Raw genomic sequence first — 16027 nt, forward strand, 5'->3', positions numbered from 1 at the left:
TGCTGGCCTGGCAAACAGCTAGATAAAGAGGTAATTTTCATGTACTGTATGTAAACAGTTTTCTTTCAGTATGGTCACTCTAATAATATTCTGTTAGCACAGGAGGCTACATAGATGATATAGGAAATATTAGTGTTTCTCCTTTGTCTATGAAGTGTGGCAGGAGTATGGAAATCATGAACTAGGCAAGTTACAAATGTTTTGACCTCTGAAATAGCTCATATATAAGAATTTTAGCTGAGTAACCTGTAAATGTATAGATAAATTAAAGCCAATTTATGGTTTTACAGATGTTTGGAAATGACAAATTACCAAAAGTCTACAAAGTGTTCTGAGAATATCTATTCCTCAGCAGTTGGAAATCTGCAAGTTGGCCACCCTCTACATGATTAATCACCATCATTAACTCAATGTGGCATACCTTTGTATGTATATCGATTTATTTTGTCTTTAATTAATTTCACTTTTCTCTTTTTTTCAATATTTTTTCTTAGTATTTTACGTACTTATGATTTAAACAGTTTGACTAGTGACGAACAAAGTCGCTAGTTATATAAGCTCATATAGTTGTAAACCTAAGTGTAATTGAGAAGGTTGCCTTCCAGCTCCCACCACTCCCACCACTCTATTACTCCCGGGTGAAATGGGGCTGGGGCCAGGGGTGCCCTCCATAAAAGATACAGGACTCAGGGAGGTTTCTGTCCTTCAAAACATCACAACACACTAATATAAAGAACTAGTCAACAAAAGGTACATTCACTCCCAGTCATCTAGAGCAGTGTGTTAATGGACTAGTCTGGGGATAATTGTACAATCACCAAGAACAGAAAATAAAGCAAGGAGGGAAGAAGAAAGCAGAAGACTGTGCTACCATAATACTCCAAATCATTACATGCATTGATGGTGAGTCACTATGTTTTTTTTAACTGGCCGAAGATTAGCATATTGTTTCCTTTGCTAGTGAATGAATAAATGCTTTCAGAAAAAAATGACAGCTTTTATCCTCCTGAAGACTGGCTCCTGTAAAAAAGATGACGTCTTCCTGTTTCTAATGCCCCGTACACACCATCACTTTATGTGATGAAAAAAAACGACACTTTCTGTGAAGTAAAAAATGACGTTTTTGAAACTTCAATTTTCAAAGACGAAGTTGCCTACACACCATCGTTTTTCTCACAATGTTCTTGCAAAGTGAGGTTACGTTCCACCACGTTTTACCAGCTTCTGGGCATGCGTGGATGAAAAAACGTCTTAGAAAACGAAGTTTTTTGCTACACACGGTCAATTTCTGTGAAGTAAAAAGTGCACTTTTGAAAAACGACACATAAAATTGAAGCATGCTTCAATTTTTTTTGGTCGTTTTTTACAAGACATAAAACAACGTTTTCCCCCACACACAGTCAATTAAAGTGACGTTTTTAAAAACGTCATTTTTTTTCATCACATAAAGTGATGGTGTGTACGGGGCATAATACAAATCAATTCCAATTTTTGCAGTGTGTGTTGTAAAGAAAAAAATCCTGATTGGTTGTTTTAGGCAACACCTTTGCACATAAACCCAAAGCCTATTCGACTTGATTTCATGGTGGATAAAAATCAAAGTTTTTATTTATTTTTTATTAAATCAGATTTTTGGGGTTTAAATAGATTTTTTTGAATTTTTATCAAAAAGATTTCAATAAAATGCTTTTGAAGAGATAATCTATCTTAACCTGACAGCTTTTTTGCTTTTTATTCTGAATAGGAAACTTTAATTTTGTTTGCAAATATTAAAGATTCTAACTATCAGCAAGAATAAGTCCTTACATTTAACTACTTGCCGTCGCCGCACCGTCATAATACGTCCACAAGGTGGCTCTCCTAGGCGAGATCACGTATTATGACGTCCTACCCTTTAGCCGCCACTAGGGGCGCACGCGCGCCGCCGGAGGCGCGCGCACGCGCCCCCCGCTCGCCCCCGACTCCCGTGCGTGTGCCCGGCGGGCGCGATCGCCGCCGGGCACACGCGATCGCTCGGTACAGAGCGGGGAACGGGAGCTGTGTGTGTAAACACACAGCTCTCGTTCCTGTCAGCAGGGAAAATGCTTTTCTTCGGTTCATACACTGTATGAACCGAGGATCAGTGTTTCCCCTAGTGAGGCCACCCCCCCCCCCCCACAGTAAGAACACACCCAGGCATACTTAACCCCTTCCCCGCCCCCTAGTGTTAACCCCTTCACTGCCAGTGGCATTTTTATAGTAATCTAATGCATTTTTATAGCACTGATCGCTATAAAAATGCCAATGGTCCCAAAAATGTGTCAAAAATGTCCGAAGTGTCCGCCATAATGTCGCAATACCAAAAAAAAAAATCGCTGATCGCCGCCATTACTAGTAAAAAAAATATTAATAAAAATGCCATAAAAATACCCCCTATTTTGTAAACGCTATAACTTTTGCGCAAACCAATCAATAAACGCTTATTGCGATTTTTTTTTACGAAAAATATGTAGAAGAATACGTATCGGCCTAAACTGAGGAAAAAAAATGTTTTTTTATATATTTTTGGGGGATATTTATTACAGCAAAAAGTAAAAAATATTCATTTTTTTCAAAATTGTCGTTCTATTTTTGTTTATAGCGCAAAAAATAAAAACCGCAGAGGTGATCAAATACCACCAAAAGAAAGCTCTATTTGTGGGAAAAAAAGGACGCCAATTTTGTTTGGGAGCCACGTCGCACGACCGCGCAATTGTCTGTTAAAGCGACGCAGTCCCGAATCGCAAAAAGTACTCTGGTCTTTGGGCAGCAATATGGTCCGGGGGGTAAGTGGTTAAAGAGCACCTGTCATTTCAGATCCATCATGGCAGCGACTGTAAGCGGGCATCCACTCACCTGCTGCCGCCACGTCCCTCACCTTGTTGTGTCACTGCCAAATCACCATCCATCCTATTAAAGTGAATGGGACTGTCAGTGAGTTAACGGCAGGTCAGAGAAGGAGCCGCTGCGAGACAGAGATGAATGAGAGTTAATCTTTAAAAATTGTGATTTAAATCGAGTTGATTTACAGTAACTCAAGCCTTTTTACTAGTGATTTAAAACATGATTTAAATTGTGATTTTAATCGACTTGATTTAAATCAAATCCACCCTGCTTGATTCGTATAACGTTGTATAGATATTGATTTTGTCAAGAACAATTTGCATAGCTCAAACATGTCTGGCTTCCTTTTGAGACAGTGCTTAAAGTTGACAACATAAAGTTGGTTAATTAAATTATATCTTATAAGACATAAGAAATAATATACATGACTCTTGTTACACAGAAAGTTTTCCTGTATATAAAGGGGTACGTTTTACCTGTTTTTCGGCGGTAACTAGTGTAGAGATACTGACTATTCTCAAATCACTTAGAGCTTCGTCGTCAGCGCTTGACCCCTGCATTGCGCAGCTGGTGAAGGACTCGGCTGTTACCTTGGCACCATTTATAGCAGACATTATTAATATGTCTTTCGCTATTGGAACAGTGCCAAGTATTTTGAAGCAGGCGGTTATAATCCCCTTGTTGAAGAAGGCTAACGTGCCACGGTCCGATCTAAGTAATAACCGACCTATTTCGACCTTGCCTTTCCTAGCTAAAATAATGGAGAGAGCTGTTGTGTGGCAACTTCAACCGCACTTGGAGTCCAATGATATTTTTGATGAATATCAGTCTGGATTCCGCCCTGGTAGAGGCACAGAGACCACCATGATTAAAGTTAAGGATGACTGCCTATGGGCCATGGATAGCGATGAAGCTTCAGCATTAATATTGCTGGATCTGTCGGCTGCATTTGATACTGTAGATCATGCCAGACTTTTGGAAAGGCTGGTGTCTGTGGCCGGGTTTGAGGACATGGCATTGACATGGATGGCCTCATTCCTGCAGAATAGAACTCAGAGGGTAAGACTAGGGACATATTATTCATCTAATAGCTCCTTGTCCTGCGGGGTTCCTCAGGGTTCTGCGCTATCGCCGATATTATTTAATATCTACATAAGGCCACTACTATATATTATTCAGCGCCATAATCTTAGCTTTCATGTTTATGCAGATGATACGCAAATCTATTTTAAGCTACCTAAAAATTAGGAAGTTCAGGTAGATTTGGCATCCTGCCTGGAGGAAATACAGTCCTGGATGGGAGCCAATTATTTAAAACTTAATGGCTCAAAAACAGAATGTATTATTATCAGTAATCAGAGCAAAACCAGTGTGACTGATTTTCCGTCTTGGCCGGTTTCGTTTATGCCATCCCCGACCCTGGCTACCCAGGTTCGGAACTTGGGAATCATTGTGGATTCCAAATTGTCATTGAAGGCGCAGGTAAATCAGGTGGTAAGCGCATGTTACTACCAACTGAAACTCCTGCGCTCTACATTGCATTTCATTGACGAGGTGGATAAAGTCCAAGTGATCAATGCTTTTATTGGTAGTCGGCTGGACTATTGTAACGCGTTATACATGGGGTGTCCAAAAACCCTTCTGCATAAGCTTCAACTGATCCAAAATGCCGCAGCAAGGTTATTAACGGGTGTGGGTCGTCGGGACCATATTACACCTTCTCTGAAAGCCCTGCATTGGCTACCGGTGGCTGAGCGGGTCTTGTTCAAAGTGGGTTGTATCGTCCACAAAGCCATCCATAAGATAGGCCCAGGGTATCTGCAAGAAAAATTTACCTGTTACGTTCCCAACAGATCACTGAGATCTGCTGATCAGGCAAATCTGACTGTCCCTAAATTTAGAAGAACTAAATGTGGAGGGAGGACGTTGGATGCGCAGGGCTCAATATTCTGGAATTCTCTACCTCTATATATAAGACGTGAGAAGGATTTACTAAAATTCAGAAAATTTTTAAAAACTTTCCTATTTGTTCAAGTGTATGGCCCTAATTAGGGTAAGATATTAGTATTGGTATGGTATTTTAAGCTTTTTTAAATGTTATTATGTATTTTATATTGTTATCTTATAGTAATGAGAGATGTGTCCTGTATTTTTTCATATGTTGGTTCTATGAGCGCATCGAGGCCTGCTGGTAATGACTGCGCTCTCAATAAGCATTTTAAATAAATAAATAAATAAATAAATAAATATCATCCTCAAGGACACTATCAGTAGAATAAAAGTTGAGATGAAAAGCAAATCTTTAGATTATCCACATGGAACTAAAATCGCAGCCAAAAAAGTACCACCTTAAATGTTGCATACTGGCTAACATCAACTTGTACAGAGGTTCTTGATATACCTTTACTGTTTCACAAAAAAAAATCTTTCTTTAGAATGTTTGATTACAAAGTTAAACAAATTATTGTGATGCTTTGCTGGAGGTAACCTAGGGTAATTAAAAAACAGAGATAATTATCTGTTAGTCTAGGTTCACACTTCTGTGAAACAGAAACACTAACAAAATCTTGCGCATTCCCAACCAGCAGGCAAAACATGCTGTTCTTAATGACTTCCAATGCATTGGCAAACAAGCCTTATTTTTGGGTATTTTAAATTGGTCCCATACAGCCTTGTTTTTAAAATAGAGTAATGTAGCGTACACACGACCGTTTTTCATGACGAGAAAAATGCAATTTTTTTTAATTGGTCATTAAAAACGACCATGTGTAGGCTCTAGAGCATTATTCTCGTCGTGAAAAATGGGCATGAAATTTTTTTAGAACATGCTCTAATTTTTCTCGTTGTTTTTCACGTATTGAAAAACGGTCGTGTGTAGGCTTTAATGACGGGAAAAGAAAGTGCATGCTCAGAAGCAAGTTATGAGATGGGAGCATTTGTTCTGATAAAACTAGCATTTGTAATGGAGATAGCACATTCGTCACGCTGTAACAGACTGAAAAGCACGAAGACTGAAAAGCACGAAGACTGAAAAGCACGAAGACTGAAAAGCGCAAATCGTCTTTCACCAAACTGTTACTAACACGAAATTAGCAAAAGCAGCCCAAAGGGTGGTGCCATCCGAATGGAACTTCCCGTTTATAGTGTCGTCGTACGTGTTGTACGTCACCACGCTTTGCTTGAGCATTTTTTTTTTCACGATCGTGTGTATGCAAGGCAGGCTTGACAAGAATCACGTCGAGAAAAACTTAGTTTTTTCCATGACATGTCATGTGTACGCGGCATTATGCCCCATACAGACGGTCATTTTTTGTGATGAAAAAAAAATGACGTTTGAAGTGATGAAAAAAAACGACATTTTTGAAACTTCATTTTCAAAAACGATGTAGCATACACACCATCATTTTGAAAAATGATGAACAAAGTGACGGCACTCTAAAGGGGAAGTTCTATTCGCCTTGAGGCTGCTTTTAGCTGGTTACTTGTTAGTAAAAGATGATTCGTGCTTTTTTGTCTGTTACAGTGTGATGAATGTGCTTATTCCATTATGAATGGTAGTTTTACCTCCCGTCTCAAAACTTGCTTCTGGGCATGTGCGGGTTTAAAAACGTCGTTTTGCCCACACACTATCATTTTCATTGACACAAAAAATGACATTTTGAAAAACGACACAAAAAAATTCGAGCATGTTCGAATTTTTTTTTTGTCATTTTTCAGAAGACATAAAATGACATTTTGCCCACACACGATCATTTTAATTGACATTTTTAAAAATGTCATTTTATTTCATCACAAAAAATGACCGTCTGTACGCGGCATTAGGGTACTTCTTTCCCAGCATTTCTTGTGGTTTTAGCAGCCCATTCAAATGAATGGGCTGCTCAGCTCATAATGTGCTTACACAAATGCACTTTTACAGTCTGTACAAATGTAAACCTACTATTATTCATAAAAGCGTGTGGTTTTCATACATATAAAAGAAAATTTATGAAATTTCCACATTTAAATCACTAATTTCTTTGTGTATATTATTTTAAAAAGTGTAGTATAAAAGCTTAAAACTGTTTTGTACTACAACCCAATAATGACATGGTAGGACATTTATAAAGGCATGCATAGACTAAATTATGGACCTATTTTGTGTATGTTCAGAGTTTTAAACAGATTATTTTTTGCATTATTATAGATGACAGCTATTTCTCAATATAGTGCACGTAGCTACACAGTTTCTGTATCAGATTGCAATAGTTTTATAACTGAATTAGTATTTTTACATTTTGAACAGGTAGAAATCATACCTTCTTACATGAAAAGGTGTATATTTTAAACCCCCTCTGACCATTAAACCTTTTTGTTTTTTAAGGCTCAAAGCTAATATAAAATGTTCTGCCCATTCATGTTCTTGACTTAATGTGTTTGTTACCCCAATACTTCATATTCTTGATATGTGCCTGCTGTAATGTGCTTGTAAGAGAAAATATCTTGTTCTCTTTATATTGCTTCCTTTATGTGAAATCCCTGGTGCTCTTGCCAGTCCCTTTGTTTTCCTATTAAAAACTGACCACATTAAGCAGGAGAGCACACTGTGGTCAGTTCTTAAGCTATGCTGGGAGCTCAGTGTGCTTTCCTCCAATGATCAGACTTGTCCTGACACGCCCCAGCTGTACAACCATTCACTGGGAAGCTCAGTGTACTGCTGATTCTCCACAACCCCCTTCTCCCCAGCTCTTATGCAGCTGAGAAAAGATGGAATGTGATCACTCATAAAAAAGGGAAAATAGGTACTTCTAATGTATTTCTATATCTATACAAAAATGTTCTGCCTTTCATTTCTATTTTAAACTGAATAGGTTGTTTTACAAGGTGATTGTTTACAATCACTTTAATGACATTCCAACTGACTATATATATATATACTGCTCAAAACAATTAAACACTTTTTAAGGTCAATTAAACTCCTGGGATATTGATCTGGTCAGTTAAGTAGCAGAGGGGGTTGTTAGTCAGTTTTAGCTGCTTTGGGATTAATGAAATTAACAACAGGTGCACTAGACGGGCAACAATGAGACAACTTCCAAAACAGGAATGGTTTTAAAAGTGGAAGCCACTAACAATTTTTTCCCCTACTCATCTTTTCTGACTGTTTTTTACTAGTTTTGCATTTGGCTAGAGTCAGTGTCACTACTGGTAGCATAAGGTGATACCTGGACCCTATAGAGGTTGCCTAGGCTGTCCAACTCCTCCGGGATGGCACATCCCAGCACAGATTCAAGAGCATGGAGGAGACGGTCAGTTACTCTAGGAGAGCTGAACAAGGTCATAGAAGGTCCTTAACCCATCAGCAGGGCGGCATCTGCTCCTTTGTGCAAGGAGGAACAGGATGAGCACTGCCAGAGCCCTACAAAATGACCTCCAGCAGACCACTGGTGTGAATGTCTCTGACCAAACAATCAAAAACAGACTTTATGAGGGTGGCCTGAGGGCCCGACATCCTCTAGTGGGCCCTGTGCTCACTGCCTGACACTCCATTTCACAGATAAGAGCAGGTTCATCCTGACAGACGTAAAAGGGTCTGGAGAAGTTGTGGAGAAGGTTATGCTGCCATTAACATCGTTTAGCATGACCAGTTTGGTGGTAGGTCAGTGATGGTCTGTGGAGGCATATCCATGGAGATATGCACAGACCTCTACAGGCTAGACAATGGCACCCTGATTGCCATTAGTTATTGGGATGAAATCCTTGGACCCATTTTCAGACCCTAGGCTTGTGCAGTGGGTCCTGGGTTCTCCTGGTGCATGAAATGCCTGGCCTCATGTTGCAAGAGTATGCTCTCGGGAGGATAAAGGAGGATCAAGGAATTGATACCATTAAATGTCCCCCACACTTGCCTGACCTAAATCCAATACAACACCTCTGGGACATTATGTTTCGGTCCATCCGAAGCCACCAGGTTGCACCTCAGACTGTTCAGGAGCTCAGTGATGACCTGGTTCAAATCTGGGAGGAAACACCCCAGGACACCATCCATCATCTCATTAGGCGCATGCCCGATGTTTTCAAGGAGGAATACAAGCACATGGGGGCCATACAAACTACTGAGTACCATTTTGAGTTGCTGCAATGAAATTTAAACAAAATGGACTAGCCTGCTGCATCATTTTTTCACTTTGATTTTTGGGTAGTTAACAAAGGTAAAGGTGTTGGCGCTACAAAACAACACATAAATGATGCATATTATAACGTGCATAATATAATGTGCATAATTAATAGCAAACTGATTAAAGTCCATTGTGACAATCCCAGCACCATAAAAACATATAATAAATTCTTCTGATTTGATGTGTTTTCAAATAAAAGCTTCACCGTGAGTGCTCATGAGGTAGATGGCAACTCACCAAAGGTGTTTGGCCACTTTTTAGGCTAGGTCAAAATGCGCTTTTTTTGAATAAACCAAATAGATCCTGGGTGTGCTTCTCTCCGCTTTGGAATTCCCTCTGGCATAGGCTGGGGATATGTAACACAAACTCCACCAAGGACACAAAGAATAGCTTTATGGTGTAGTACGTTTTTAATAATGGTTTAAAAATTAATACAAATGTTGCACTCACAAGTGAATGTGCCAATCCCTGCACTAAGGTATCAACAGCCTGTGCAGGTAGGTATACAGGGCTCCCTGTGGCATGCGATCCATGCCTCGTTCTGGGTTTACTAGTTGGATGTCACATATGGGAACCATAAATTGGGTAGTTTTATTGTCAAAGCTTAACTGAATAAGCTGACGTTAAGAGCAGATTGGCTACTATGCACAGCTGCACCAGATTCTCCCCCTGTATCTCAGAACAATAGTGGACAAAAAGCAGAAATAGTATCCAAAGTTAAGGAAATCATAACAATCAGTCAGATTAAGCCTACTTTCATCAGATCAGTGTTTGTTTGTTTTGAATTGTTTTGGTTATTATATGTTATTATATGTTACAGTACTTGAGTCAGCATTATTTGATACACTTGGAAACTCAATATATTATAGGAACAAGATATAGAAGTCTAAAAACATTAAGAGTGCCTTAGGTTTGACATATACTCAAGGTGCACAGCAAAGTGAAGCACAGGGTACCATGAGGATCTAAGATCACTTATAAACAAACACTTAATAATAAATAAGAATGTTCTGGCTTTATTTAAAGCGGGGGTTCACCCTAAAAACAATTATCTAACATTACATTGAGCTCACCCTCGACATTGACAGTATGCCGATTTTTTTTTTTGCTGTACATACCTCGTATAGCTATTTTCTTACCCGGCTTCCGGGTAGTGAATCCCGCGGGAGTGGGCGTTCCTATGCAGCAGTTAGTGATTGACTTGATGACATAAACTACCCCCCCCGTCGCATAAGGAGCGTCACAAGTTGCCGATAGAAGCCGAACGTCGAGTCGGCTCTATACAGCGCCTGCGCACCGACGTTCGGCTTCTTTCGGCAACTTGTGACGCTCCTTATGCGACGGGGGGGGGGTAGTTTATGTCATCAAGTCAATCACTAACTGCTGCATAGGAACGCCCACTCCCGCAGGATTACCCCGGAAGCCGGGTAAGAAACCAGCTATACGAGGTATGTACAGCAAAAAAAAATAAAAAAAATTGGCATACTGTCAATGTCGAGAGTGAGCTTAATGTAATGTTAGAAAATTGTTTTTAGGGTGAACCCCCGCTTCAATGTTAAAAATGTAACCTGAAAAAATATATTTTCTATCTTTAATTACTAAACATGGAGCAGTGGACCATCTATCCATCTTGGAGAAAAAACTGACTCATTAGGCTTATGAAGTTTGAAGATGCAAAAACACTTTCATATTTAAATCCAAAGCACATCCATATGCAGATAGAACTCTACAATTACTATGTTTATCCTGTTTCCTTGCCTCCAACCGAGTGTTCTTGGCAATAGAGCTACAACTACTAGTAGACCCTTGTACCATGGTAGCTTGGTAGACTGTTTGGCAGTTCAGTTTCAACAATCTGGCAACTTGTTCGATATACTAAAGAAATTTGAAACCATTTACAGAAACTTCACAATGTCGCAAATTAGTTTTAGACCACAGAAGCCAAAGGTAGTATAGAAAATGACCCATATTTTCATAAATATGTTATTTGTAGATTTAAGATTTATTAAATAATTGTGAAGACAAAATCCACACGATATAAAGCAGTTTATAGGAGTCATGACATGACTGGCGGGTTTTTTTCTGCAACAAAAACGCATAGAGGTAGGTTGCATTAATTTTTATGGCAATTCTCACACCATTGCAGTTTGTTCCAGTAAAGTCAACAAAAGTATGCTGCATTTTTTCTGCAAAGAACTGCACTGAAATGCAGTAAAACACATTAAAAAAACACACCAGAATGCATCTAAACACATAAAAAATGCACTGAAATGCATTATAGAAAAAAAAAACAGGAAACGGGGAAAAAATACAAAAAAACAAGAGGGAAAAACACACTGGAACACAAAAGAAATCATCAAAAACACACCAGAATGCATCAAAAAGCATGTCAAAAACCCATATGCAGAAATGCAACCGGAGCACATTAGGACTGCGTTTCTGTGGTGTGATCCAGCCCTAAAGGTGAACTTATAGCGGGGGTTCACCCTAAAAATGAATTTCTAACAATACAATGAGCTGACCTGTGACACAGACAGTATGCTGGTTTTTTTTTTTTTTTTCGTACATACCGTTTTATCTGTATTTTCTCCCCGGATTCCCTGCGGGAGTGGGCGTTCCTATTCACAGGGTAAGTGATTGACGTTCTTCCGACCGGCGCATACAGCGCGTCACGAGTTGCCAAAAGAAGCCGAACGTCGGTGCGCAGGCGCCGTATAGCGCCATATAGAGCCGACCCGACGTTTGGTTTATTTCGGCAACTCGTGACGCGCTGTATGCGCCGGTCGGAAGAACGTCAATCACTTACCCTGTGAATAGGAACGCCCACTCCCGCGGGGAAAATACAGATAAAACGGTATGTATGAAAAAAAAAGACCAGCATAATGTCTGTGTCACAGGTCAGCTCATTGTAATGTTAGAATTTTTTTTAGGGTGAACCCCCACTTTAAGTATCTTAAACTTTATAGCTCCAGCTTCATAGTGTGTAGCCCCTTTACATTTTAGAATTTGTATTACATGTTGTACATAGATAGGAAAAAAATTACTATCGCTGTACAAGTGGGTAAAAACAAAAAAATAATCAGTTACTAATTTTTGATGTTTTTATTATTTAATAAAAACACACTGTTTTACTACATAAAAAAGTATTAAATGCTTTGTGAATACATGTTTAACTTTTAATGAAATATCTAACTACCGCAATGTTAATTCTTTTAGCATGTTTTCATTGACACGTTGACATACAGTATACAAGATCAATGGTAATGCTCCCTGCAGTTGATTTCAGGAATTATGGAGTGAAAAGCATGGCTTTGGAGTGAAATCTCTTTGTGACCTTGAACATTCCGTATTACCATTTTACTCCTGATAGGAAATTTAATTATAAGGCCACTGGGACCTCAGCTCTTTGCTCATTAATTATTCATAAGTATCACTAGAACACATTACATTAAAATATAAACAAAACATTTAAATTCTCTTTTAAGATTAAGGTGCAGGTCATTTGTGGTTTAGTTTTTACATACAGTGTATTATAAATGACTTGCATGACAAAATATTTTATTTATTTATTTATTACAAGTACTTATATGGTGCCGTCAATTTACGCACCCCTTTACATATATATATATATATATATATATATATATATATATATATATATATATATATATATATATATATATATACACAGAATACACAACGTAAGTCTAGCCACATGATTATAACAATATTGCTAAAAATGATCAGTTTTAACATACCCAATGGTTTACCCATTAGATGATTTATAAAGACAGAAAATAACTAAGAACATTTAAAGTCAAAGTATACCAGGTGTTAGAGCTTGTCAATCCTGCAGAAGTGATCTTCTATAATTAAAATGAGTTGGATAGCTAGCATTAAAAAAAAATGTTTAGCTAAGTGCCCTTTTAATCATGGCCAAGATATTGATTTAATACTGTCTTGCTTGGACTATTTTTCAGGCAAACGTAAATCAAAGAAATATCAATCTAGATGGCCATTTCACTTTACACCCTGATGAGACTTCATTCCATGTCTTATTGATGTCCATTAAAGTGTTGCCATTACTGCTCTTACTACTACCAGGAGTAAATGAGAAAGAGAGACAGAAATTGAGTTTTTTTTTTATGTGCACGTGCTCATGTGTGCGTGTGTGTGTGTGTGTGTAGAGAGAGAGAAAAAGATGAAAGAGAGAGAGAGAGAGGAGAGAGAGAAAGAGGAAGAAACTGTGTATGTGTAGGTAATGAGAAAAATAGTAGAGGGTGAGGGGGAGGGGGATAGAGAGAAATAGAGGGATGGAGAGAGAGAGACTGTGTGTGTGTGTGTGTGTGTGTGTGTGTGTGTGTGTGTGTGTGTGTGTGTGGTGTGTGTGTGTGTGTGTGTGTGTGTGTGTGTGTGTTTAAGAGCAAGAGAGACAGAGTGAAACAGAGAGAAAAATAAAAGGTAGCGATATGAGGAAACAGAGTGAGAGAGAAAAACAGAGGGGGGGATAAAGAGAGACAGTGAGAAATAGAGAAGGAGAGAGAGGTGAGAGAGATAGAAAGAAATTAGAAAGAGAGAGAAAGGGGTATAAAGAGAGACAGAGTGAAACAGAGAGAGAGAAAAAAAGGAGAGACAAAGAGGGAAGAGCGTAAGAGAGAAAGACAGGAAGTAAGGGAGGGCGGGAGAAATAGAGAAAAAAGCAGAGAGAGAGAGTGTGTTAGAGAGAATGATAAATTAGTAGAAAGAGAGAGGGTAGAGAGGAAGAAAGTGTGGGGGAGTTTATGTGTGTGAGAGAGAAAAAGAAAGAGGGTGAGAGAGAGGGAGAGAGAGGTGGAGAAAGAGAGAGAGCGATAGATGGTGTGTGTGATAAAGAGAGAGAGAGAAAGATAAGAGAGAAAAAGAGAGAATTAAATAACAAAGAGGGTGAGAGAGGGAGGGAGTGAGGCAAAGAGAGAAAGAGAGGGGGAGAGAGAGAGAGAGAGAGAGAGAGAGAGAGAAGAGAGTGTTAGAGAGAGAACAAGAAGGGGAAAGTGAGAGATCAGCGAGAAATCAGAGAGAGATCAGAGAGAAATCAGAGAGAAATCAGAGAGAGGTCAGAGAGAAATAAGAGAGAAATCATAGAGAGAGAGCAGAGAGAAATCAGAGAGAGACTAGAGAGAAATCAGAGAGAAATCAGAGAGAAGGATCAAAGAGTAATCAGAGAGAAATCAGAGAAAAATTATAGAGAGAGATCAGAGAGAAATCATGGAGAGAGAGACCAGAGAGAAATCGGAGAGAAACTAGAGAGCAATCAGAGAGATATCAGAGAGAAATCAATCATAGAGAAAGATCAGAGAGAGAAATCATAGAAACATTATAGAGAGAGATCAGAGAGAAATCAGAGAGAGACACGAGAGAAATCAGAGAGAGAGATCAGAGAGAAATCAGAGAGAGACAAGAGAGAAATCAGAGAGAGATCAGAGAGAAATCAGAGAGATATCAGAGAGAGATCAGAGAGAGACAAGAGAAAGATCAGAGAGAGATCAGAGGGAGACAAGAGAGAAATCAGAGAGACAAGAGAGAAATCAGAGAGAGATCAGAGAGAAATCAGAGATAGATCAGAGAAAAATAAGAGAGAGACAAGAGAGAAATCATAGAGAGACACGAGAGAAATCAGAGAGAGAGAGAGATCAGACAGAAGTCAGAGAGAGACAAGAGAGAAATCAGAGAGAGATCAGAGAGAAATCAGAGAGATATCAGAGAGAGATCAGAGAGAAATCAGAGAGAGACAAGAGAGAAATCAGAGAGAGATCAGAGAGAAATCAGAGAGAGATCAGAGAGACAAGAGAGAAATCAGAGAGAGATCCGAGAGAAATCAGAGAGAGATCAGAGAGAAATAAGAGAGAGACAAGAGAGAAATCAGAGAGATATCAGAGAGAGATCAGAGAGAAATCATAGAGAGAGAGAGATCAATCAGAGAGAAATCAGAGCGAAATCAGACAGAAATGGACATAAAGAGGAAAAGAGATAGACATTAGATGGAGAGATGCTAATTGCCTAAATGACCAATACCTGTATCGCTGCAGAGCATTGCTGTAAATCACATTGCCCTGAACTCACTGTAGTACATTGATTGGAATTAACCATAACAAACTTGAAATCGGACTTAACCTATGTATGTATAAACAATTATAATTACAAATGAGGTGATAACTGAAAACGGACACCATTGAAGGAATACATGTCATGAATGTCCCTCACAGTGCACACTATACCGATGAAAGAATGAATACATAGAGATGTATGTAGAAGTTGATGTGACGCTGCCTACAGGTTGCAGAGCCCAGTGTGCGGTAACCGGTATATATAATAACAATATATATAATATTATTGTACCTACCTCAGTAGAAGTGCCGCTTCCCAGAAGTAGAAGCCGGACACAGCAGTTAGGATCCATCTTATCCTTGCCATGGTCGCCGGTGATAGGCTGTGTCATGCAAACCATGAAAGTGAGAGCAGGTAGTGTAGGAATGAGCGGGGCACGGGGTTCAGCACCACGGACAGCTCCACATCGAGCTCCCGGTAATTCCAATCAGCCCAATGAAGCGTCAGCCCCTCCGTCACCTACAGGAGATCATTGGGGTGGGGGGCTTCTCTTGTAGACATGATCAATGGCACCCAATCCACAGCAAGGACAATGAGAATGAAGAGCAGGCAGAAGCGTGGAGTCCACTCGGATCAGCTGCATTCCTATACACTGAATTGTGTCTGAGCTTTGGCTGGAGGATGGACCATGGAGCAGGAGATGGATGCAGGCGTGTTAGGCAACAGCCAATGAGAGAAGGATTTCATTGGATGGAGGAATAAAAGGCAGTAGTAACCCCTTTTATCCTGACCATACACGTGGGTCCTAGTAATAGAATGCAGGATGAAAGTTCTGATACCTGGATCTCCATTTACTCACTACTTCTTTCATGATAACGATGAACTAGATCTATAATTGGGTGTTTCATTGATAGAAACGTGTA

The 16027-nt window shown here is 39.3% G+C and overlaps 1 protein-coding gene across 1 annotated transcript in view; it reads right to left on the reverse strand.

Annotated features, from left to right (window-relative positions):
- GLRA3 (glycine receptor alpha 3) overlaps positions 1-15793 on the reverse strand; it is a 278112-nt gene extending 262319 nt beyond the window's left edge. The window contains exon 1 of the mRNA XM_040333579.1: positions 15400-15793. Within this exon, the coding sequence (XP_040189513.1) occupies positions 15400-15470 (71 nt within the window). The 5' untranslated portion in view covers positions 15471-15793. The remainder of the gene's footprint in view (positions 1-15399) is intronic.
- Between the last annotated feature and the right edge of the window lie 234 nt (positions 15794-16027).

This window comes from Rana temporaria, chromosome 1 (genome assembly GCF_905171775.1).
Source record: "Rana temporaria chromosome 1, aRanTem1.1, whole genome shotgun sequence".
In the NCBI taxonomy this organism is placed as follows: domain Eukaryota; kingdom Metazoa; phylum Chordata; class Amphibia; order Anura; family Ranidae; genus Rana; species Rana temporaria.